Source organism: Poecilia formosa, unplaced genomic scaffold (genome assembly GCF_000485575.1).
Source record: "Poecilia formosa unplaced genomic scaffold, Poecilia_formosa-5.1.2 Scaffold91, whole genome shotgun sequence".
NCBI lineage: Eukaryota > Metazoa > Chordata > Actinopteri > Cyprinodontiformes > Poeciliidae > Poecilia > Poecilia formosa.
This window is the reverse complement of record NW_006800030.1, coordinates 518,213-541,421: the sequence shown is the minus strand read 5'-3', so window position 1 is coordinate 541,421 and position 23,209 is coordinate 518,213. Positions and strand designations below refer to the sequence as shown.

General features: G+C 38.8%; 1 protein-coding gene across 6 annotated transcripts; it reads right to left on the bottom strand.

The window, feature by feature from the left end:
• Positions 1 to 5,340: 5,340 nt before the first annotated feature.
• Positions 5,341 to 22,528, bottom strand: rabl6b (RAB, member RAS oncogene family-like 6b). 6 transcript variants are annotated; one of them, XM_016674174.1, is made up of 17 exons: positions 22,373 to 22,528; positions 19,754 to 20,118; positions 19,516 to 19,650; positions 19,380 to 19,394; positions 17,649 to 17,696; positions 17,468 to 17,497; positions 17,074 to 17,126; positions 16,902 to 16,990; positions 15,473 to 15,613; positions 14,756 to 14,861; positions 14,523 to 14,626; positions 13,774 to 14,159; positions 10,890 to 11,043; positions 9,229 to 9,432; positions 7,773 to 8,034; positions 7,127 to 7,313; positions 5,341 to 6,048 (listed from the first exon to the last, which is right to left on the bottom strand). In XM_016674174.1, the coding sequence occupies exons 2-17, from the start codon at positions 19,881 to 19,883 to the stop codon at positions 5,975 to 5,977; spliced, it is 2,118 nt and encodes a 705-aa protein (XP_016529660.1). In that variant the 5' UTR covers positions 19,884 to 20,118; positions 22,373 to 22,528; the 3' UTR covers positions 5,341 to 5,974. The 6 variants fall into 6 exon arrangements, with proteins under 6 accessions (XP_016529660.1, XP_016529661.1, XP_016529663.1 ...); XM_016674175.1 differs by having other exon boundaries at positions 10,890 to 11,040; XM_016674177.1 differs by lacking the exon at positions 17,468 to 17,497.
• Between the last annotated feature and the right edge of the window lie 681 nt (positions 22,529 to 23,209).

The following is a 23,209-nucleotide window of genomic DNA, read 5'->3' as shown; positions in this document are numbered from 1 at the left end:
GAGGAGGAGCTGTACCTTGAAGGCAGAGCTAGGTCCACCCAGCCATTTTGTACAACTGAACAGTTGCCATAGAGATTAAAGGATTTCTTAAATAAGCATGAAAGTACCAAGACACCAACATAAAGTGACTGTGGCAGATTTATACCCACTTTTCTTTTATTGAAGATGCATAAGTTGATGAAATATGACCACTGTAAGCTGATCTCCATTAATTTGCCCTCACTGCAGCCTCAGCTGCTTTCATCTGGAGTTTTACTCGCTGGATGCTGCTGCCTCTGCTGCCCGTAGCAACCATATGTGCTCATGTCTGCACCACAAGTAAGCTGTTCCTGTTTTTATTCTTTTATTTTACCGACAATGTGGTTCACTCAGGGGTGGAAAGTAACTAGTTATATTCACCTGCGCTACTATAACCAAGAACAACTTGTCTGTACTATGTGCTTTTAAAAGCTGTTTACTGAGCTAAAACTTTTACTTTTACTTTAACTTGAGTTTGTTTTGAATAAAATATTTTACTCAGTTACATTTAAAGTAACTCCCGCTAACAAATAAAATAATCATAATAAAAACAACAGAAAAAAACAGCATTTATTGTTCTGCTGGGTTAATAATCAGATTCCATGTTGCATCATTTGGAAGACAAACGAGCTGGAAAAACACATTGAATGTAGTTTAAGTTCCTCTGAGAAAAATAAAATCCTCACTGTACTTAAGGGACCAGTTTATAAGTTTTAGGAAGACAACAGGTTTATCATACAATATCAACTTAGTTTGGTTTATGTTCAATGCTATGACCATATAAACATCCTGAATTATATTTTAACAACTGATGTAACTTGTATCAGTTATACCTGGTGCTTGTGATTCCAATCTGTATTGGTGACCAGGTGCTTAGTTTGGAGTCAGTTATTTAAAAGTATTAGACAGGAAGAAGAGTGGACATATTGGACAAAGACAATGATGAAGATCAGAAATGCCAGATGGCCAGGCTGACAGAAGATGTTAGGTATTTATGTATTTAAAATCACACAGAACTCTCAAATATTCATGATGTGATGTGCTATCATGTGTTGTATTTTGTCAAATTTTTATTTAACCTTTATTTTACCAGGATAAAAAAAGTCATTAAGATTAAAAATCTGTTTTTCAAGGGAGTCCTGGGCAAGACGCATCAACAAATACAACACAGAAAAATACAGTTAGAAGAAAATGTTACGCTATAAACAGCAGCTCCCTGTCACAGAATCAACCTCTAAAACTTTTAGTTTAAGTTTAAGAGCACTAAATGAGACGTGTTACATTGTTATTTATAAAGGTGCTTCTTTAATTAAACAGCTTGAGACCTGCATGTTCTTATTTCCTTTCTGAAATCCTCAGGCAGAACTTTCTTCTGCTCATGAAAAAGCTACTTTTACTTAAAAGTATAATTTTAATGATGTGCTTTTTATTTTGGAGTAACATTTTACACCGGTAACTTTAAATTTGATCAAACTTTTACTTGGGTACATTGTTTTTGTACTCTTTCCTGCTCTGGTTTCAAGCAGCCAGACGTTCATACAATCAGCTTAATGTCAGCTGTTATTAAAAACTATCATCAAGATTATGGACTTTAAAACACTGGAGTCATCTGATGTTTTATTTGTAAGCTTTCATTTCTTTTCCTTTTTTTTTTCCAAGTATTCATTGGAGGATTCCAGTTAAACAGTGTCATTTAGTTGCATGCAATTTGCTTTATAATAGAATAAATTAATTTGATAAAATAGTTATTTCTCTTCACAGTGAAAGCAAACCAGTGCCTTAAGGTAAGCGACTGCTCGTTTCTCAATTAACATTCTAGAATCATAGAATCCTAAAATCTTGAGATTTAGTTTTCTCTTTTCCTTCCTCAGAAGCAGGATGAGCCATATGATGACGTAGCGGCGGGCAAAGCGCTCGCTGACCCGCTCTATCAGAGTCCAGATTCTCAGAATGAGAGGAATTCATCAGGGATTTAACGGCATCACTTGACGCATTTTCTGCCAACATCACAAAAAAAAAAAAAAAAAAAAAAGAGAAAAAAATCCACAATTTCTTTATGAAGAAATAAGTTTGCATTTATTGGACAAACCAAACATAGGCAAACTCACACATAGTGTAAAGATGGAACATGTCATGGAGTGAAAAATAAATGAAGAATTTCATCCCAAAACATTTTGGATAAACAGCCTCCTGGAACCAGCTTTCTAAAGTGCATATCATTCTGAGGAATGTTATTACTTTAGTAAACAGAACATAACATAGAAAAAGTCTCTGGATTTCAGCAGGACTGTTTCCACAAGAGTGTACATGATTTTGGAATGAAGCTCCTCACGTATATATATCTATATATCTATATATTTACTTTATACATTCTTTTCTTGCTGTACATTTAAGTCTCATGCTTTGCTTGAAACTTTTATCAGCATTTATCCTCAAGAGATGGAAAAAAAGCACACAGTATTCAGGATAATGCTGCATAGTGTCACCTTTGGAATAAAACAGATTTTTGTAAACCAGCAAATTGTAACCGTTGTGTGTGTGTGTGTGAGAGATGAAGAGCTGATATCCATCAGATGTAAAAACACACATCGGTTCTGGATGCGATGCGTTTTCTCCATCTATTAGAAGCAGGTGAGCTGAGGCTTTCAGACAGAATGACACCATATGGGGACTAAAGCAGCTCTGGTTTCTCTCCTTAAAGCTGCAGTACGTAACTTTTAGAAAATATGTTTTTTTTATATATATATTTGTTAAAACTGTTGTCATTTGTGATGGTTTGTTATGAGAGAATCTGTGAAGGATGGATCTCTAAGCTACTGTTGCCATCTGAAAAAATGCACCACTCCTGACCTAAAACAACCAATCAGAGTCAGGAGGAGGGGCTTAGCGCTGTCAATCATCCACATGTGCTAATGGTGGCAAAAGAACTCACGATTACAGAAAAACTGTTTATCTGCCGTCATTGGTGGCTATACAAACTAGCCTGAGCATTCACAACAGGATATACTATACAGCACAGAGTGATTGACAGCGCTAAGACCCTCCTCTTGATTCTGATTTGTTGTTTCTGGTTAGCGCTGGGAGAAGACAGAGGAGATCCACCTTTTCACAGATTGTCTAATACTATACTGTCACAACATTGTGACAATTTCAACAAATTCGTATGTAACTTTTTTTAAAAGTTACATACTGCAGCTTTAAAAAGCAATTTAAGTAAACAGCCGACTGTGTTACAGGTGAAAGGTCATAGAAGTAGACAAGTTCTGAGCCATACAGAGAGCTGCATGATGGGTCTGACTGGACAGTCTGCACACACAAAACTACACCAGGAGAAACCAAGACATGTTTGCAACAAAACATAAATAAAAGACACAACAGAACAACAACAAAAAGAAAACCCAGACATGATGCAGTTACAGAGGAATATTCATATCAATCCTTCTACAACCAAAAACAAATGTAAAGATTCACTCCGATCTGATGACAGGCATCCAGGATGCAGGACATCCTGGGACATTTAAAGCAGACTGAACTACATGGTTTACAGTAAGAACACTTGATGGGGACGGCTGCTCGTCTTTCCCTCAGCGGTGACCCTGCTTAAGGCAAACGCAGAAAACAGCAGAGGAATAAAACACATGGAACCTCATCCTGGGTTTAGACTCAACTCAATATCAATGGGCTTTTATCTTCACTTATTAGCGGATTATTTGTTTTCTGACCATGATAGTGTGATTAGTAGGAGTGCACTGATTGCAGTATACTGGACAATTACTAATCTTTAAAAAGCGTGACCTGCCGATTCTGATGTAGGTTGATGTCGATTTCTTTTCTTGAAATGTTGCTAAATGTAGCAAGAAAATCCTTCAGTTGGCAACAGTGGGGTCACTATTAACTGAATGTGCAGATGTCACCTGGTGGGCGGGTCTGTCAGCCAAACCTTTCTCAAAGAACAGAAGAGGACAGTGGCTGATTAGGTCTCGAAGTATGCAAGATCAGTGGAAATGATCAGCTTCACATGTTAGCATTGACCGATCACTGATCTCCCAAAATGAAGGAGATTGGGACCAATTTATCGGCTGGTCGATTTATCGGTGCACCCCTAGTGACTAGTTTACAGATCTTAGTCCTCTGGTGGGTGAAAGGTTGACTAATTATCACTGACCACAATCGGCACAAAACAAAAGCCTACAGATAACTGATGTGGCTTCATATGTGAAATTTAAACAAGATTTGATAAATACATTTCTCCAGAGCATTGATGAAAGAACAGCTTAGTGGAGACAATAAAGTGTAAAACTCTCCCCATGAAGATAATCATTAAACCAATGTTTAATCTGATATTTCCCACTGAAACTAAGTCAGAAGAAAAAGAAAGAAAAGGACACGGAGTCTTTAAGGAGTCAGTCATCACTTTGAGCATGCTCACAAGCACTACACCAGCCGCACAAACATCCAGAGGAAATCATGATCCTATTTACAGCAGCTCATTGGGAGTGCATCACAGAGTGTTCAAAGCAAACAAAAGCTTGAATCAAAGTACAAAGAGCTTGCCTGTCTTCATACCAGTCATAGTAAGATTCATTACAGTACACCCGACTCCTCCTGGGGGTTCTTATTGGTTGGAGTGGAAATGAGAGCTGGGAGTTAGAATCCCAGGTTCCCAGATCCTGCTGTGGTTGGTGGGTTTCAGTGGAGGGTATGGCTTGTAACGCTGTTTTATGCATACACAATGTAACCTTTTAGTTTTGATTCTTTTTCGATAACAGACCATAGACTTTGCTGTTCTCCTGGGATTCAAACAAGAAGCAGCTTTTATAGCTCTTCATAATCCCCATCGTCTCTTTTGACGGAGCCAGTGCCTCCACCCAGAAAGTCCTCCAACTCATCCACCTCCGTTTTCTTGGAGCGAGATTTCTTCTTTTTCTCTTTGTCATCAACTGCTGCCACTTCATCTTTTTCCTTTTTCTTGTGTTTGTGCTTCTTCTTGCTCTTCTCCTCCTCCTGTGTACAAGGCATGACATTTACAAAAAATAAAAATAAGTCTTTAACAATATAAAGATGACAAGTCTTTCTACTCCTTATCCCAACCAACATCCAAAAGCTGGTAGCTTCAGAAACTAGCTTCATCGAGGTCGATTTATAAATAAAGATCAGCGTCATCAGCATAATGTCTGATACTAAAAACGGAACATTAAAACTTAGGCTGAAAAATGTGGAGGACACATCATGAATATGTAAAATACGATGCATGATCTCTTTAGTCATCTAAAAATTAGGCAGATTATTTTACCTTTCTTCCTATATTTTCTCGTTAGACACGTTTTGTTTTGTTTTTAAAGATTTTTTTCTGGGTTTGGATGCTGTGAAGCTGTTATGTAACCATAGCAGCGTGAACTTCTTTTAATAACGGGGAGCATCTTAATGGCATCTGAAAAGCTCAAATTATGGCTAAACTACAGCCACAGATCTCAGATGTGTAGAAAGGGAGGTGGAGGAAGGGGAACCTGAGCTCTGTCGACCAGCCAAAGCAAGCAGCACACTGAGGATTACCTTGCTGGATTCCTCTGATAACTTTAACATATTCCAGCCTGTCTTATTTTATCAAAAACAGCAGAAGACACAGGTGGAAACTTCAGAAATTAGTTATATTACAAGAAATGACCACAGAGCTGGAGCGTCCTCCTCCATATGACAGAAACCTGTTGTAATCAGATCTGCTGCAGCATCACCACTCAAGTATTTTTTACTGAATTAAATTTAGTTGAAACAAAGTCTGTCTGGATGGGTTGGTGTGAAACCTGGAGGAAATATTTATTGCTTACTGTGATTCCATACCTCCACCAGGGCAACAATCACTTTAGTCACACAATATTGACAGCCACTAGTGTTGACAATCAAAAGTACAGCTGGAAGTGTGAGGATGAACTCAGATATACATCAGATAATCTGTACTCTAATATAACACCCGTACCTCCTTGCTTTTCTTCTTCTTTTTCTTCTTCTCTTTGGATTGCTTGCTTTCTTTTTCTAGAAGAGGACAACACACAAATCAGAAGAGGTTATTGGATGATAGATGAAACACATCTGAGGTCAAAAACATGTTTAATAAAAACAGCCGTTTGCTTCTGGTACAAACATTTTAGTCCAGGTACTAAATGCGTCTCCAGTTATTTGGGGTGACTGCCTGAAACACCTACACTGCTCATCCATATTTCAACTGCTGTCTAGCACTTCCTGTTGCCGACACTCCATCAACATGGTGGTGAACAGATCTGTGAGAATCACTGGTTTCTATAACCAGTGCTGATCCGTTTCCATGTACTCATATTTTTTATGCATTTGCATTAATATTCCATTAGAAATATAACAGTTGAAAATGTTCTCAAAATGAAATTATTATTGTTCATCATCACAAACTTTTCTTTTTTTTAAGGTTTTGTTGGCTCTAGTGGCCTTTATTTGAAAGTAGTTCGACAGGAAAGTGGGTAATGAGAGAGAGGGAAGACATGTAGCAAATGTCACCAGGCCGGGAATCGAACCTGCGACCACCACCACGAGGACCAAGGCCTCAATACATGGGTTGTGCTTTGCCCCTGCGCCACCACAGCACCCCCCATCACAATCATTTTTGAGACTTTATCCTGCAAAAATGCTCTTATGGTGACAGGCCTAAATACACAGTTCATAAAAAGTTGTGTATTGTTTGAACATATTGAATCCATAACACTTCTGTAAAATCATCAACTACAATTCCCCCCAAACGCTGCATACATAGCCACTCCAAGTAGGAGGGGCTATGTCATAAATGTCACTGGTGAGCGACTCGTGCTATTCGACCACAATGCTAATGAAGACCATGTAAACCTGATCTTACTGGTTATAATGGCACTGTCATTAAGTGCCGTTATAACCAGTTGTTTAGTCCTAAACAACTGGTGCTGGTATTAGTGATGAAGAAATGTTAGAGTAAAAAAATATTAAGAAAGTAACAACAGCATTTTGTCAGCTCAGGTCTCAGCATTATGACACCAAGAGATGGTAAATGATGGAAAAAAGATCAGTGAAATGACAGCGAAACAAACTACACAGCTGTGTCCTGACTTGCCTTCCTGGTCCTCACTGCTGTCCTTCGCTGCTCGAGGTTCTTCTTGGATCCCCAGGCCAAACAGGTCAGCATCATCCTTGGGTTTGAAGGAAATCACAGTGGGCTTCAGCGGAACTAGAACCTTGGATAACTGTGTGTCCTCATCAGAGAGGTCGGAAAGAAGCTCGTCTCTGACCGGAAAGGTGTCCTGTGCAAAAACAAAAGAGTCGAACAATTAATGTTACAGAGAAATTCAGAGTCAATTCAGTTTTTAGGGGTTTTTAAACATTAGGAATGTATAGGTATGATAAATCAAAAATTATTTTAAGAAACAATAGTTTTTCTACCTCTCAAGAAATAAATTGAATTTCTATAACAGAATGACACTTAAATTATAGGTACAATTTATTGCAGATAAATATTTCTTGCCGCTATGTTGAAAATGTTTTTTTATATATATTTTTACACAAATATAGACATCTTAGAAGAAAATTAATTTTAAGAATAGAGGTTAAAATTGTAATTCTTTGGTGGGTTTTTCTCAGACGTAAGTTTTCTTCATGTAAAATTTGTGTCTCTAAGCAAGTTTCATTTAGCTGGACTGAGGGCTGCAGACCTTCGGTTTAGATTAATTAAACTCTGTTTTTGTGAATTTGCTTTTGGTGACCTTTGCGATTTTTGGAGTGTCTGATGCTTCTGACTCAAAGTCCGGGTCATCCATGACAAAAGAGAGCATCTGCTGGGCCACGGGAGCCTCAGGGTCTGTATCCGAGTCCTCTGCTCTGGGTGTGCTGCCCTTTTTCCGGGCCTGCTGTTGAGCCGGTGGCTCCGCTGCTGGAGTGAGGGTCAGGGAGATTGGTGCTGTGGTCTGGACTTTGAGTTCAGGGACTTGAGAAGACACCTTTGGTTTTGTGAGCTGAATAACTGGCCTGAAAGAAAAATACAAGCAGATGAAATTCTGTTAGTTGAAATGAAAACTTAAACGTTTAACTATATTTACTTCTTATCTGTTCTGAGCAGGTTAACGTCTAAGCTAGATGTCCTAGTCATATCTGCAAGAATGTTTTGTTTTATTCTGCAGAAGTGGTTATTATTCCTGTTATTCCCATGTTTTATCTGCGTTATCAGGAATTGTCAATGTTACATGCAGTTAAGAAGTCGTTGCCAAAAGATGTACAGATCCTGTTGTGTATTTTCAAATCAACTCTTAAAGCTGATTTAAGAGTATGCAACGTTGATGAAAAATTATTTTTTTTTTTAGATATAGTATGAGACAGCCATTGAGGGAAAAAAAATAATAAAAATTGAGCTCCTCTGCCTTCAGCCAGTCATCACTAGGTGATCTGCTATGTTGCAGCCAGCACTGGCTGTCATTAATGCTAAGGCTAGTTAGCATGACCACCGATGATGGTACATCAATGTTTTTTCTGTAACAGTAAGCTGTTTCTTGACCAAGAGCACATTTAGCAGGGAATACATGAGGTTGACTGACAGCACTAAGACCCTCCTTCTGGCTCTGATTGGTTGTTTATCAGATTGGTGGATTTCTCAGACAGTAGCTCAAAGAGGAGGTGGAGGAGATCCACCTTTTTACAGATTATCTGCTGCATAGCAAACTGTCACGACCAGAGGTGCAAATGTAATTTTTTGTACTGGCCACTCAAACGTTTCAATGTTTTTCTTTTTTGTGTGTAACATGTTCCTTGATAACAAACCCCTCTGCAACATTGCAAGTGCTGCAGTTCCCATCTTGAAATGAAAGTGGATGTCAAAGAAACTGCTAGAGATGTCTTTTCAGTGTTTTATGGAATATACTGTTTATACAAGAACATAATTATGCCCATAATAAGACCATAAATCCATGTTGAATAAAGAGCTCTTCATCAAAGTAGCAGCTTAAAAATAAGTCTTGTAATCATTTACTGTGTTGAACATTTCCACATTCTGGCTACAACTCAACCATATATTATTTAGTGAAGATCTGTCTCTAATCTTTATTAAATGGTATTAGTTATTGTTATCTGTGGTGGAATTGGTCTAGGTCTGTTAAGGAAGATTTCTGTATTTGAATAAGTTGTGTGGTTAAATTCAAGTTTCTGCTGAGTTACTGAAAAACAACATACGCTTTCAGATCAGGTTCACTGTCCCAGTCCTGGTCCTGTGTGACTGTGGGGGCCCCCTGCTCAGCCTCCTCCTCATCGCTGGTCAGAGAGATGTCCTTACTGTGGGGCCGGGCCTTCACCTGGGGCAGGCTGGGCTCGCTGTCGTCAGGATCCAGCTCATCCTGGAAGCCGGAGACCATCGGATTTCCTCGGTTTTCTCCATCACTGTTAGAATGACAGGACAAACCTTCTTTCACATTATGTTTAAGTAGTGAGCGCGATGATGTCACTTAACGCCACCATTATAAGCTGTAATCCGAACAAACACAGTCATTATGGGGACGGAGCAGAGATGTTGATCCAGACAAGTGTTTGTTCATCATATGAAAGTTAGAGAGAAGCTATAGTGTTACTAGATCTCACTGAAATGTGAAGGTTTGTTCTTTGCTTTAACATACGGCCTTAACTCAGACTTTGGTAAATCAAAACTAATAGTAATAAGTTAAGTGAGTTAAGTAGGTTTTAACTCAGGGGTAAAGTGTGTTTTTACAACTGATGTACATAGGCCTGACCTGAAAGATAAATTGTCTCAGTAATTATTGTGATAATCAATAATATTGTTGTTTTGAGACAATTTTCAAGTAATATAATAATGCAAGTTAATTCCCTCAAAGTCTAATGAACTTTAATTTTCTAAAGAAGACTTTTCCCCAAAACTGAACCCTGCAGAGGCACATAAGAGGCACTGAAATAGAAAAAAACATTGCCATAATTACCACAGTGATACGTCAGATCCGCTTACCTCCAACAACAAGAGGAAATGAAGGGACTTCCTTAGAATATAAAGAAATATCAGCAGAGCCAGAGCCCGCACAGGAGAGATTCACCAAGATATCAGCCACGCTAATCACTACTATGATGCAAAAAACAGATTCAAATGTCAAAGACAAAAACTTTGGGGTTTTATTTTAGAATGTTAAAAACCCTGCTTAACATCAGTTGCTCTGCCACACATGGTGTGACATCCCTCCTGCTCCAAGTAGAAATGGGCCACAAATGGAAAACTACACAAAATATTTTGAATGTTGCTTTTAAAAGTTGATTCAAGTGAACCTGGAACCAGCAAGTCAAAGCTTTTCATAATAAAATGACAAATTTGTCGAGTGTTTTTTCTCTAAACCAGTTTCATGTAGCTAGCAGTAACTTAGCACCAGGTCTTTGTGTTGTCATGGTCCAAGTTGTAGCTGCTGACCAAAGACACTTCAATGTTGGACCACAGGAAAGACCCGCTGACACAAGGAGCTAGGGGCAGGCTCATGGTGAGCAGCAGCCAATCAAAACATGATCAGAACCTTGTTTAAAACAACGGTGTCATTTACCTGGTTTTACCAGTATGAGCAGATAGCATTATGAATTTTAATAAAAGATAATCTCATAAACAAACAACTAAATGAGCGGTTTACAGTATAGATACAGCCCTTCACAGGTCATGCATGACATTTAAGTAAAATCTGATTACTGTAAATTCTGGACTATAAGCCACTGCTTTGGAGTTCATTAGGTAAATTGTATTTTTTGGTTTTTAAAAAAGGGAATTTTCTTTTATACAAGTTTGTGTGAGGCAATAGCGTTTAATCTGAGACAACCGAGGTAAGCCGATTTAAAGCCAGTGAGCTTCTCACCTGTCGCTATCCATAGCTGCAGCCGGGGCGGTTTGGGGCACTTTGCTCTTGGAGGGGACGCCGTCTTCCAGGAAACTCTTGTCCAGCCTTTCATCTGGCATAAAATCATCCACACTCTGCACCTTAGCGGGACACACGGGGGCAGGAGGGTCTTCTGAGGAAGACATTGGGACAATCAAGAACATGAGCTGCACTTCAGTTTGTCCCAGTGTTCAAAAGTTCCCATCTAGATGTTCTTCATCTAGAACAAAGCCTCAACAAAGCTGGGGGGGAAAAAAAAAAAAAAAAATCACATGACATTCCAACTTCAGTAAGGCCTTTGATTCATAGGAATGCTCTGCATTTTCTAACTGCTAAGTCTGAAATCTCATGACTAATTACTAGGGTCCTTTCATTTATGGCTAAATCCATTCATATCAGGATTTTAAAATATTTATGTATACAGAAATAAGGTAGGTTTATATAGAGATGTGTTGTCAAATAAAATCTAATCTGGCATTTATATTATATTCAAGGCAATTAGGTTCTAAAAGTGACACACAATCTATACAGTAAACATGTAGGTTGTGACCTTTACGGGACCGAATCTAAAACTGAACAACAAAAATATAAGCATATGTGGTGCCTTGCAAAATTATTCGGATCACTTAAACTTTCACAAATGTTGACATATTATTATGTATTAGATACACAACAATACATATTGTTGTGTATCTAATACACAACAATATGTTGTGTATTAGATACACAACATATTGTGTATCTATACACAATATGTCTGATCTCACAGCAGATCAGACATCTGCTGTCAGATCAGACAGCAGATGTCTGATCTGAACATCTGCTGTCCTGACTCTGTCTAGCTAGCTACATACGACAGTTATGCCTGGGCTTATCTAGTTAGAAACATAGATTTTCAGAAGTTTTCAGNGAATACAGAAATAATTTGTTAGAATATGTTAGGATATGAAAATGTGAGTAAGGTATGATAAAGTGAGACAGAACAAACCTTGTGTTTACAAATGTATTAAAAAAAAAAAAAAAAAAAAAAAAAGTTATTAAAAAGATCTGATTTGAAACAGATAATCATATTAGGTCAGGTCTTGTCATGAAGTATCTGAAAATAAATACATTTCATATTCTCAATCAGCAGTGATGTGAATATTCTGTTCTTCCATGACTATGAATCTGACGTGACATTTTTAAGCATAATATAAACAATAACCGGTCATAAAATAGAAACTACTTATGTCCCTTTATCTCATCAGAGATGCTTCTCTCCTTTGCTATGACAAACATCTCATTTGAATGTAAAATATTACACTTTAAAGGTAATTTAATATGCAGGTAGATCTCAGCAAATTAGAACATTGTGAAAAACTTCAAAATTTTCTGTCACCATGTCAGAACTAGATAGGCTCAGATGTGCAAGAGAGATTGTGAAAGCATTTCCTTTAGCACTTCCTGTTAGATAAGCTGGAACTCAAATTAAAAATAAGGTTTCATGTAAATTTGGTCATGATGACCATTAGTCAGTAATCCTGGTATGACTGCTGGATGTTCCTTCACTCTAGTAGAAGTAGATTATTCTTTGTTGTGCATCCTTATTTTGATTAATTCTGCCTATTCTTATTTTTAATAAGTATTGAATGCAAATATATATTAATTTGATTAATAAACGTGTACCTTAATTCAGTGTCTAGATCAATGTTATTTTTTTCTGTGGATAATGTGTCCTAATTTCACTGAAACAGATTCAACTCATGAGTGTATAATTACTTATATTATTCTACAGGAAAGGAAAATAGATGTGTCAATGGTGAACTGCATGACTGATTATTATTATTAAGGCTGCATAATGTTAGAAAAACGATTAGAATAGCAACCTGTTTTTTTTCCTCCATCACACCGACCTTCAGCATGTTGGCCAATGTCATTGTGTCTGATCTGGACATCTGCTGTCCTGACATTGTCTAGCTAGCTACATACGACAGTTATGCCTGGGCTTATCTAGTTAGAAACATAGATTTTCAGAAGTTTTCAGTTTCTGAAAACTTCTTAGTGTTATTTTCCTTTAACATTAAAGATTCAATTATTTTTGCCTTTGTGATGGAATCGTCTGTGAACCCTGAACTCTTGTGGAATTAAACCATGCATAGGAGGGTTTTCTTGTCAGGCCTGACATTCACGCAGAAATGTGGAAGAGAGTAATAAATAAATATCTGAATGTTTTATTTCAGCATTAATGTAAATTAATAAACCCAATGTAAATATTTTTTTTCTAGGTATTACAGTTAATGGATGCAGTTAATCAGGGCAGCGCACACAACTGCTCACCTCTCTTCCTCGTCACCATCATGGTGCTGCTCCAGGCCTAGCAGACCTAGAGCTGCATGCCGGTGCCATGCTATGTGTGCAACTCACAAAATGTATGCTAAAATACTAGAAGCGTTGTACTGAGTAGTAGTTCCTATAATGAGCTCAGCAGATGAGCAGTTCCACCAGATGTTTGCAAATCGCTGCTGCTGCTAGTCTGAAGGAGCCGAGTGGTGGAGATACAGGGCAGGGCTGCTAAAACCATTTTAGTTAACCGGCTGATGAACATAAAAAAATAAGAACCAGCTGTCTGTTCATTACTAATAATTGTTTGTACAAGTTTTCACAGGTGGAACAGCCAGCCTCGTCAGTTTGGACTAGGGCTGTTGTAAACGAATATTTTAGTAATCGAGGTACTCGAATCATTCGAGGAATCGTTTCAGCCCTAGTTTGGACTTGTTCATGTGAGGTTTAAGCAGGGCCAGTCCAGGAATGTCCACTGCTATAGTGAGGAGTGGCTGAGTAGAGTATTAAAGCTGAATAAGCAGACCTGGGTAACTTTGCTCACCTGGTGCAGCAGCAGGGGTGTCAGCAGCAGGAGATGAACCAAACCAGCGGGAGATGAAACCACGTTTCTGGGGGCCTGAGCCCCCAGGCACAGCTGATGGTTGCTGGTGTTCAGGTGATTGGAGCGGAAGTTTCGCCTCAGCCGTGGGGGAGGTTGCCCCACTAGCCACTGCTGTAGGGGGTGCAGGGGAGGACGCAGATACAGACGGAGACTGAGGAAGCATCTGGGAGGGCAGCGGAGGCTGTGGAGTGCTGGGGCTGGAGCTGCCAGTGGAAGCACCACTGGGAGGGACGATGGGGGACTGGGAGCCAGAGGAGGGGCTCTGACCGTTGGGTGGACCAGGGGAGGCGTACCCTTTACTGCGAGACTCCAAGTTCTCCAAGAAGCTGGAAAGTTCATAGAAAACATTTCATGGGGAGTGGGGGAAGGGAAGACTCGTCAAGACAACTTTTGTATGCGTCGTCTGACATTACCTAATAAATCTGAAGCTCTCTTTTTTGTTTCCAAAACAGACAAAAGAAAAAATATTTTCACTGTGCATGATCCATCACAAAGATCTGCATCCATCTAAGCAACATTTAAACATCAGCATCAGATGTTCCAGGTGGAACAACAGTTGTGCTGCCATCAACCACAGCAACATTCAGTGTCAAGATTACACTTTTATCCCTAACCCTCAGAACAGAAACAGCTCCCCCTAGTGGCTCTGCTCCTCAATGCACAATCAAAAGGGAAAGAAACCAGCGTACATCTCATAGTTCTGGTCTTCAGTCTCCTGTTGGACAGTAAGCTCCTCCAGGGTGGCATCCATGTCCAGCTGGTTGGTCTCCAGTTGTCTCAGGAGGGTCTCTCTCTGCACACACATACACACACATTTATTTAAATGTAAATGATCAAACACAGCTATAGATCATATCTTATTGATTGAATTCTTCTAAAGTTGACTAATCCAACTATTGTTGGGAAAATGCTAAAAGCTAACCTGCAGCTGTAGGAAGGGGATGTTGAAAAACCTGTGCAGATACTTCAACCCAAACCCATTCTTCATAGAAGACTCGGCATAGTGGATGTAGGATGATCCCATTGGTCTGTAAAAAACAAGAGTTATTCATCCAGTAGATCTTAGAGTTCATTCAGACTTATTGTGTCATCTGTGTGCTGAGGAAAGACGCTAGCAGGGATTCTGGGCCAACTCTCTGAGACCCTGGAGTGCTTTTCGGAATCAGCCGTTTTAAGGCTTCTTGTCACTTTAGATCCAAATAACCGGCTGCTGGCCAGTTATTTGGACACTTGTCTTTCCCAGCAGCTATTGTACAGCGCAAACAGCAGCAAAACCAGCTGATTGAACGTGCTGGAACTTCTAGGTAGGTAGGTGATGGGCTGTGCTTAGACGGAGTTGCTAGGTAACACTGCAGTGCTAGCTGATTGTGACTTAACAATTGGAAGGTTTATAAAACGGCTCTTTTTCCAAACCCCAAAAAATAAGTTATTCTCATAAAAAGGTTGCGTGTTATTTTTAAGACACCCAGCCATTTTGAGAAGCAGCCGAGACCCAAATGGAAGTATAAAAGTATGCAAAATATGAATTTTGGTTTATAAGTCCCCTTTAATACAATCAATCAAGCGATTGAGGTTCTCCAGGTCTCAAAACAACTTCTCCACATAGTTCCTGCCTGAAATGTCGCGACAGGAAAACTACCTGTTTAGTCCTGCAATAAAGTCTCTTATATCATCGGGGAGAATGACGCGATGTTCCCCCATGTCCCTGTGGTTTCCCAGGACACACACCGGCACATGGGTGGGTACTTTAGGCAGTTCTCTCAGGATGTAATTGAAAGTCCTGAAATTTACAGAATCACAGAATAACATTTAGCAGGTGAGAGCAAGAAAACAACAAACCCTGAGTAACACTAAGCTTAGGACTGACATGCCAACATGCCAGATTGACTCGATTTAGTTTTAACCAGATACAGCAGCCTGACACATGCACCTTTGTGCTTTATTGTTTCCTGAAGTTATATCATTTAATTAAATAACTGAATTATTTTTACTAAATTTGTATGTTAAGTTCTTTAGGAAACTTGTGAGGTACTGAAAACATATTTTGACTAATCAGCAATGGAAATCAAAGTAAGCAGCAGTAAGAGAAAACCTGAAAGAGAAAACCTGAAAATATGACTTTGCTTTTTCTTTGACACAATATGAATTAATATTCTGATGACTATTAAAAGAGTTTAAGTAATACACTATGTGAATAGCTTCCTCTTTATTTTAACAAGTTTCTTGCTATTCTGGACCGTTTGGGAAATAAAGTAAACTGAAACCTTTATTGTCAATATGTTAATTGATACTTGGTAGCTCAAATAAATAGTGACAGGGTGATGGGCAATATAAGCTTTGTTGATAAGAACTGTGAGAATAATACAACTGGCTAATCATCTTATTTTAGCTAAAAATCTAAAATATTCAGACCAATCAAACTTGACCTGGAGAATTTTGCCCTGAAAAGAGTCATAAAAACTTTATACCATAAATGTGAATACAAATATGAACACACTGAATGTTTTTGACATAGGAATCATTTTATAATTAGTCAAACACAAATCTGTAATATATAGATTACTCAAGCTTGGATGCACCGCTCCCGACCAAAAACAATCAGAGCCAGGAGGAGGGTCTTAACGCTGTCAATCAACCTCATGTACTCGCTGCTCAATGTGTTAATGGCAGATAAACAACTTGGCTTTACAGGGAAACTGTTTATCCACCACCATCGGTGGCCATGCTGCTAGCCTGAGCATTCATGACAGGCTGTGCTAGCTGCAGCATAGCAGAGGGGAGGGCATGAGCAGCACTCCACAGATGTTACCATCTGCTTCCTGGCTCTGATTGGTTGTTTCCAGTTAGTATTGAAAGAAGGCAAAGGAGTTGGATTTTTTTCACAGATTATTTGTCTCATACCAAGCTGTTACAACATGGCGACAGTTTTAGCAAATATGTACATTTGTTATCAAATTTACATACTGCAGCTTTAATATTTCAGAACTTCACATGATTCAAATACAAAAGAACCATTTCTGTTCCTGCAGATAGTTGCATGAAAGAGTTCTCTGACTATGGTGGCTCACCACTGCTTTGTTATGTCAAACATCATGATGACACCATTGCAGTTCTTGTACACATCCAGGAACTCTGCATCCAGGGCCACTTCGTCTGACTGCAACACAAACATTTAGAACAATTTAGCAATCACACATCCTGCTAATGAGCCTGACCACATGACAGCCATGTGGTAATCACCTCTTGTGGCTCATTCTCCAGTTTCAAGTTGTCTCCGCGCCGTTTGCCTTTTCCTGAAAGAACAAGACACAAGTTAAGACGATAAGAGAGGGGAGTCAACATAAGGCTTTAAAGTGTTCTGCCATCTGTTAGCTTGCAAGTGTTTCATCGTGACTAAAGCAAGCACAGCAATTCATCCACTTTTCTCTGTGAAAAGCTCCCTGCTCACACTAGCCTTAGCATCAAGCCAGGGCTCACACACAGCAAATGTTCAGCCTCTACGTGGCAGAAGAAAAACTAACAGCAGTCCTGAGCACAGCAAAACCTCAACTCTACGGACTTTCAGGTTAAAATGGGAGGAGCCAGGGCACACCCAAAGCACACACGGGTTTCTATGCATTACAGTGGCGCTCACCTCCACCTTCAGGAAGAGGGTATTTTTGGCCTGAGATGAGTGCAAGAGAGGTGTAAGAAAGACAACATCAAGATTGAGGACAGAAACGAACCAGCACACTGAGCATGATTCAATAAAACATCAACATCTCATAGCCGAGTTCCCCTAGTCAAAAAAAGTCTGAGCTGATGTCAACACTTACCTTTGTCCACCACGTCCCACACTTCCACCTTCACCACGTCATCAGTGGCTGAGCACAAAACAAAGATTGGATTCATTAGTATTGGTTTAAGGAACAAAGGAAGGGATTACAGAAACATGGGGTTTAGGTGACTTTAATATGAACTAACTATGCTGGAGCAGGAACATGTCCAATACATAAATGCACAGACCAACAGCCTCTAGGGAATACACATACTGCTGTTCAGTTAGTGATGCTAACCATGCTAAGTGCTAAAATAAAAGGCACAAGATAGCTTAAAATGTGATGCGTCTTAATTTAGTTTTTTTTTATTAGTATTTTTTTATTAGTTAGTGACTAGGGTTAAGTCATTGCCACTGATCCTAATATAAATAATTCATGAGTGATCATGGTAGAAAACAACGATTTAACTGCTGCTGCTCATTGGAGAAATGGACAGGTCACAGCTTTTAAATTCTATTTAACAGTACTTTATTGATCCAAAACAGAAATTAAATGTGTATGTGTAAATCATTTAACCAAAGAGTTCTTGTAGATGGTGGTGGCTGTGGATAGGAAAGATGTCCTGTAGCAGTTTGTATAACAACAAATTTGAACAAGCCTCTGACTGAAGACACTGTTTTTCTATGACAATCTTATGAAGAGGATGGTCAGGGTTGTACATACATTTCTTTTTCATTGAAAACTCAGAGAAACAAGCACTACTCACAAAAAGTCAGGAATTAACTCCAGGTTGAACCTAAAAATTCCAGGTTCTCTAAACCTTTAGTGCACATGTCCAGCTGTTCAAAGCTTCAGTACTTTTTGCACAACTTGCTGTTCTTTAATGAGGAGCTTAACGACACAATTCACAACAGGTGTTTGATCCATGAAATGACCAATAGGTTAACTGGTATTTATAGAGTTCTCATCATCCTGCTGTTCATGTTGTGACATTGGCTGCCCTCCAACTGCAGGGAAGCCACACCTCAGCAGACAGTAAGTCAACTTGTAAAGAACAGGAGATGTCGTCGTCGTCAAGATGAAACTGATGCTCAGCGTCACATGGCATGTTATAGAGACCCTGACAAGTTTTGTTATGGTGTACCCACCAGAGGCTGGGTTCCCATTTAGCATACATTTGCACAAATTGGAATTGCAAAAATAAATTTATTTTTAAAAAAATCCTCACATTTAAAAAAATAAAAATTTAATAAAAATTGTGCCAGGATGAGGTGGTTTTTTGGCCTCAACAAAATGATTGGATTTTGCGAAAAACTTCATTTGCATAAGAATGATGGAAGTGCATGTTTTTTAATGACTTATCATATAAACAAACTTATTCACATGGGATTTTAATTGCGTTACTTTGTTAATGGAAACTCCACAATTGCGAAATTGTGTTTTTTTTTTTAATAGCAAAAAAAACAACAAAGTTTAGCATGCCTTTGCAATGGAAAGGCAGCTGCTGATGATGGTTCTTGTTTCAATACATTGAGATGAGGAGATCACTGCTGCTTCTACTGAAATGACCCATCTTCATCATAAGATATCATTATACTGTGAACCTTTTCTAAATTTCACCAGTAAGCCAAACAACCCAAACTTGTTGTGAGTAGTGTCCCATGTTTCTGTGAAGGATCTCTACCTGAAACAATAAGCAGTGGAGAGGGGAAATCTATCCTGGGTAAGGAAGAAAACTAACACTCTCTAAATGGTTGTTAGCTCAGATGGCCTGTTGACATGTTTTACCTTGATATGGAGCCACTGGAATAAAACACCAGGCACAAACAGCAGATGTCAAAAATTCATCCCAACAGGAAGGTAACAAAAGGCAGAATTCTGGAAGTAAAAACGATCTATGATAGTCAGAGGAGATGTGACTTACTTTTGTAATTCCAGTGAATACTTGTGACCTGGATCTCCTGAGTGGGAATATACTCCTCCACAAACTTCTTCCCCTGCAGTCGATGCCATAAAGTACTTTTTCCAGTATTTCTGTCTCCTCGGATGACTATTTTCACTTAAGTGGAGGGAAAAAAAAAAAAAAAACACGTCATGGTATTTGTAGCACAGATTTGACAAAGATTCAAACTTTGCTCACATATTTGACACATTCGTCTTACTGTTATATTGGACCCCTTTGGCGAAGCGCCTTTGCAAACTTTGGTTCATGGACTGCAGTCCTGCTGGAATGGTTTTCTCCCGGAGCTGCCCCGGCTCAGATCCCACCAGCTTCTTCAAAGCCGAAAACATTTTTGAGGTCTCAGGAGGCGTAGAGGGGAGTGAAAACACTGAGACGCCACTTAATGAGATTCCTTTTGTAAGAACAGAAGGAGCAGTGTAAAATGGTGTCCTTATAGCTGGGAAGTTAGGGCTCCATGTTTAGAAAGAGGTCAAACTAATTATTATGGATCAAGTTTGACTTCTGTTAAATCTGACTGGATGTTCCTTCTTGGTCATCAGTGGTGGGGATCAAGAACATCGTCATCTGTGATTAAAAAACACAAAAATAATTGTTGGTAATCACTGGTTATCACTTTAAAGACAAACCAAACCTTATTTGTCTATCAGAGGTTTTTTTCAGAGTTTTCAATCTTTCAGGAACTGATAGGTTGCTTAGAGCTGCAGATTACTGCAATGCTTTAGAAAAATAAAGATCTAGGCATAAATGTGTTTCAATTGTACATGAGGCCAAAATAAAAGCCTCAAATATGTAGGCACACTTGTATATCTATATATGACAGAATGACATTTGACCATGCGTCCTTTCAGCAATGTCCGGGGTAATTTAAATGGGGTAGTTTTCTGGACTGGACCCTTTGGGTTTCTCCTGAAAATCCTAAATGATTTCCATTCATCCAAGATGGATAGTTTGGATATTTGTCATCGTGGTGAAACATCAACATCACTTCATATACAGCTGTTTTAACTGGCAATCAGGAGTTGTTCAGAAATGATGCAAAAATACTTTTCCAGCTGATGCAAAACTATCATTTTCATTGTCAAACATTGAACAGGTTCCAGGGCTAATCAAGGGAGTCAAACAAATCTCTTTGTTTCCAAAGAGAAACCACAAGCTGTGGTCAATCATGATCAAAGAAGTTAACAGATGTTGGCCTTCTCAAGTTTATGAAATTCTAGCACCTCAGTACCACTTTATTAAAAGTTTTAGGTGAGTACATGCATATATTTCAGCCTGCATGTAGAATTTTGACCCTATGTGGATAAGAGAAAATTCACAGTAAAAATCAAACTGGGACCCCAATTTATATTTTTAAAAATCATAGGAGATGTATAATATATAATTATTTCACCTGTAACTCAAGTAAAACAAATCATGAAGCTTAAACGGAATATGCATTCTAAGGTTTTCTGTATGTTTTCCATTTTGGCTTAACTTTCATTTACCAATAGAAGTATTGGTAAAGAATGAGTGGCTTTGAATATTGGAGGTCAGATTTAAATAATCTGGGAGTCAAGTGAAGACATTCAGTCATACATCAAATGAATGTTCATGTGCAAGACCTGCACCTATACTGAATAGTAATCATCACTACAGTATCAGTGTTTGTAATTATACAATCACGATGGACTGTCTGTATGTAGTACTTTATAGCTTCAGTCGTTCTGTACTCAAACTCTGCATCCAAATATTTGCCCAGATGTATGGACTACTTCTGTAGTCCTTGATCCACACACCTGGAATAAATTTAGTGACCAATATGCTAAAGCAACTTAGTGGGAATGATCCACACTATAAAACTCCACACTTTCTTTTTTTTCCCCCCTTGCATCATGCAGTCTTACGGTATTCTTTCTTTTCAACTGCACATCCTATCTAGTACCAAAGGAAATCAAGATAAACATTTTCCGTGTCACTGGTCAGGAGGATAGAGCTTAAATGCCTGGATGTGTAACTGCAACTTCACAAAAATTACATCATGGCCTTTCATTCATTCATTCATCCAGATTGTTTGCATTAATCTTTTTTGCATCCAAAACATTTTAGAAGATCAACCAAAGCAAATAAACCTCCCATAAATCGATATATTTTTGCTGTATGTTAGCCAGAAGCCAGTGCCTACTTCTGTCACACAAAGGAGAACACATGAGAGGCTGAACCGGGTAAGATGATGATGTCAGCTGACCCTCTTCACAGCGGCTCCAGTGACAGTGTATTAGTAGGTGGCTCATTAACCTATGATTAAATATTACAATTTAAGACACAACAAGCTTACAGTTGTGATTCTTTATATCTATTTCATATAAGTAATGGAGAGGACACAATGTCCAGAAAACATCCCATCTCGATCATAACAAGTAACCAAATTAGAGTATTCGTGTCCGTTCATTTAAAGAGACACCAAATCAATTTTAACAGTACTGAATGATATATTAACACACTTCCTCGCCATTATTCAGTTTCCTATTCTCACCGTCGTTCAGTTAGCATTAGCTGTCTATTCACTTCGCTCCGTTAAGTGAGTACTCTGCTAATTATACCTTTATTGTTATAAAACCCAAGTATGAATACTACGTACATTACTGGCTTCAAAAAGAGATGAGATAGCCAAGGTTACTACCTGCTGTTACCCTAGATAAAGGAGGTAACGTTATCCCCCAGCTCAGTTTTAGCTAGCTCTTCCAGCCGCTGTATTATTAGCTTAGCGTTTCGAGCTCGCGGCTCCATAACAGCACACAGCAGCAGCCCTCAATTTCGCTGCGTCGCCATTAATACTCACTGCTTTGTAATGAGGAGGGGGACCTGCATCTTTTTCTCAAAACATCTGTCAGACATCCATCCCGACACAAGGAAAGCAGCCACATTCCTTCGCAAAGACAGCGGGCACGTAGAGCTGGCATCAAGCTTATCGCAAAACTCTGCAATGTCCGATAGGACCTTCAAAATAAAAGCAGGCATTTAAAGTTTTTACAGGGATTTTAAGTTTACACATAACAGGTTTTTGTCGCTTACAAAACATTAGGCACCACTGAAGTTCATAAGAATACAATTTTATAATGAATTGTTTTCATTTAACTCAGTTATTTAATTGATGTACTGCAATTATTTTTGTTTTATTTACTGGTACAATTTTAATCCTAAATTAAAGTGTCTTTATCTAAACTTTTTATGAGTCATTACATATAAAACAATGGGGAGAATCTTCTGTAGTGGTCTGTTTTGCACTAAATCTGAAGAAACCTCTGACTGAAGACAGTCTGGGTCTGTCCCTTTGAGTAGACTGCTATCGTGTCTCCAGTCCACTGTGTTTTCCAAGTGAATACAGAGACACTAATGCTCCTTCAGCACATTTGTTTAGATTTGATAGTAGATGATTGTCAAAATCACTGGTGTCAAACTCCAGTCCTGGAGGGCCACTGCCCTGCAACTTTTAGATGTGACTCTACTGCACCACACCTGAATAGAATCATTAGGTCATTAGCAAGGCTCTGGAGAACTTATCTAGACAAGAAGGAGCTAATTAAGCCATTTCATTCCAGTGTTTTGTACCTGTGGCACATCTAAAAACTGCAGGACAGCGGCCCTTGAGGACTGGAGTTTGACACCCCTTTTCTAA

What these genes read in the sequence shown, in the direction of transcription:
- rabl6b (XM_016674174.1), bottom strand. Translation starts at nt 19,883, where the DNA reads ATGTTTTCGGCTTTGAAGAAGCTGGTGGGATCTGAGCCGGGGCAGCTC. An exon ending in TTTATTGCAGGACTAAACAG is followed by an intron (nt 14,862 to 15,472) that starts GTAGTTTTCCTG and finishes TGTTTTTTACAG; the next exon opens with ACCAATGGGATCATCCTACA. An exon ending in GAAGACCAGAACTATGAGAT is followed by an intron (nt 14,160 to 14,522) that starts GTACGCTGGTTT and finishes TGAACTTTCCAG; the next exon opens with CTTCTTGGAGAACTTGGAGT.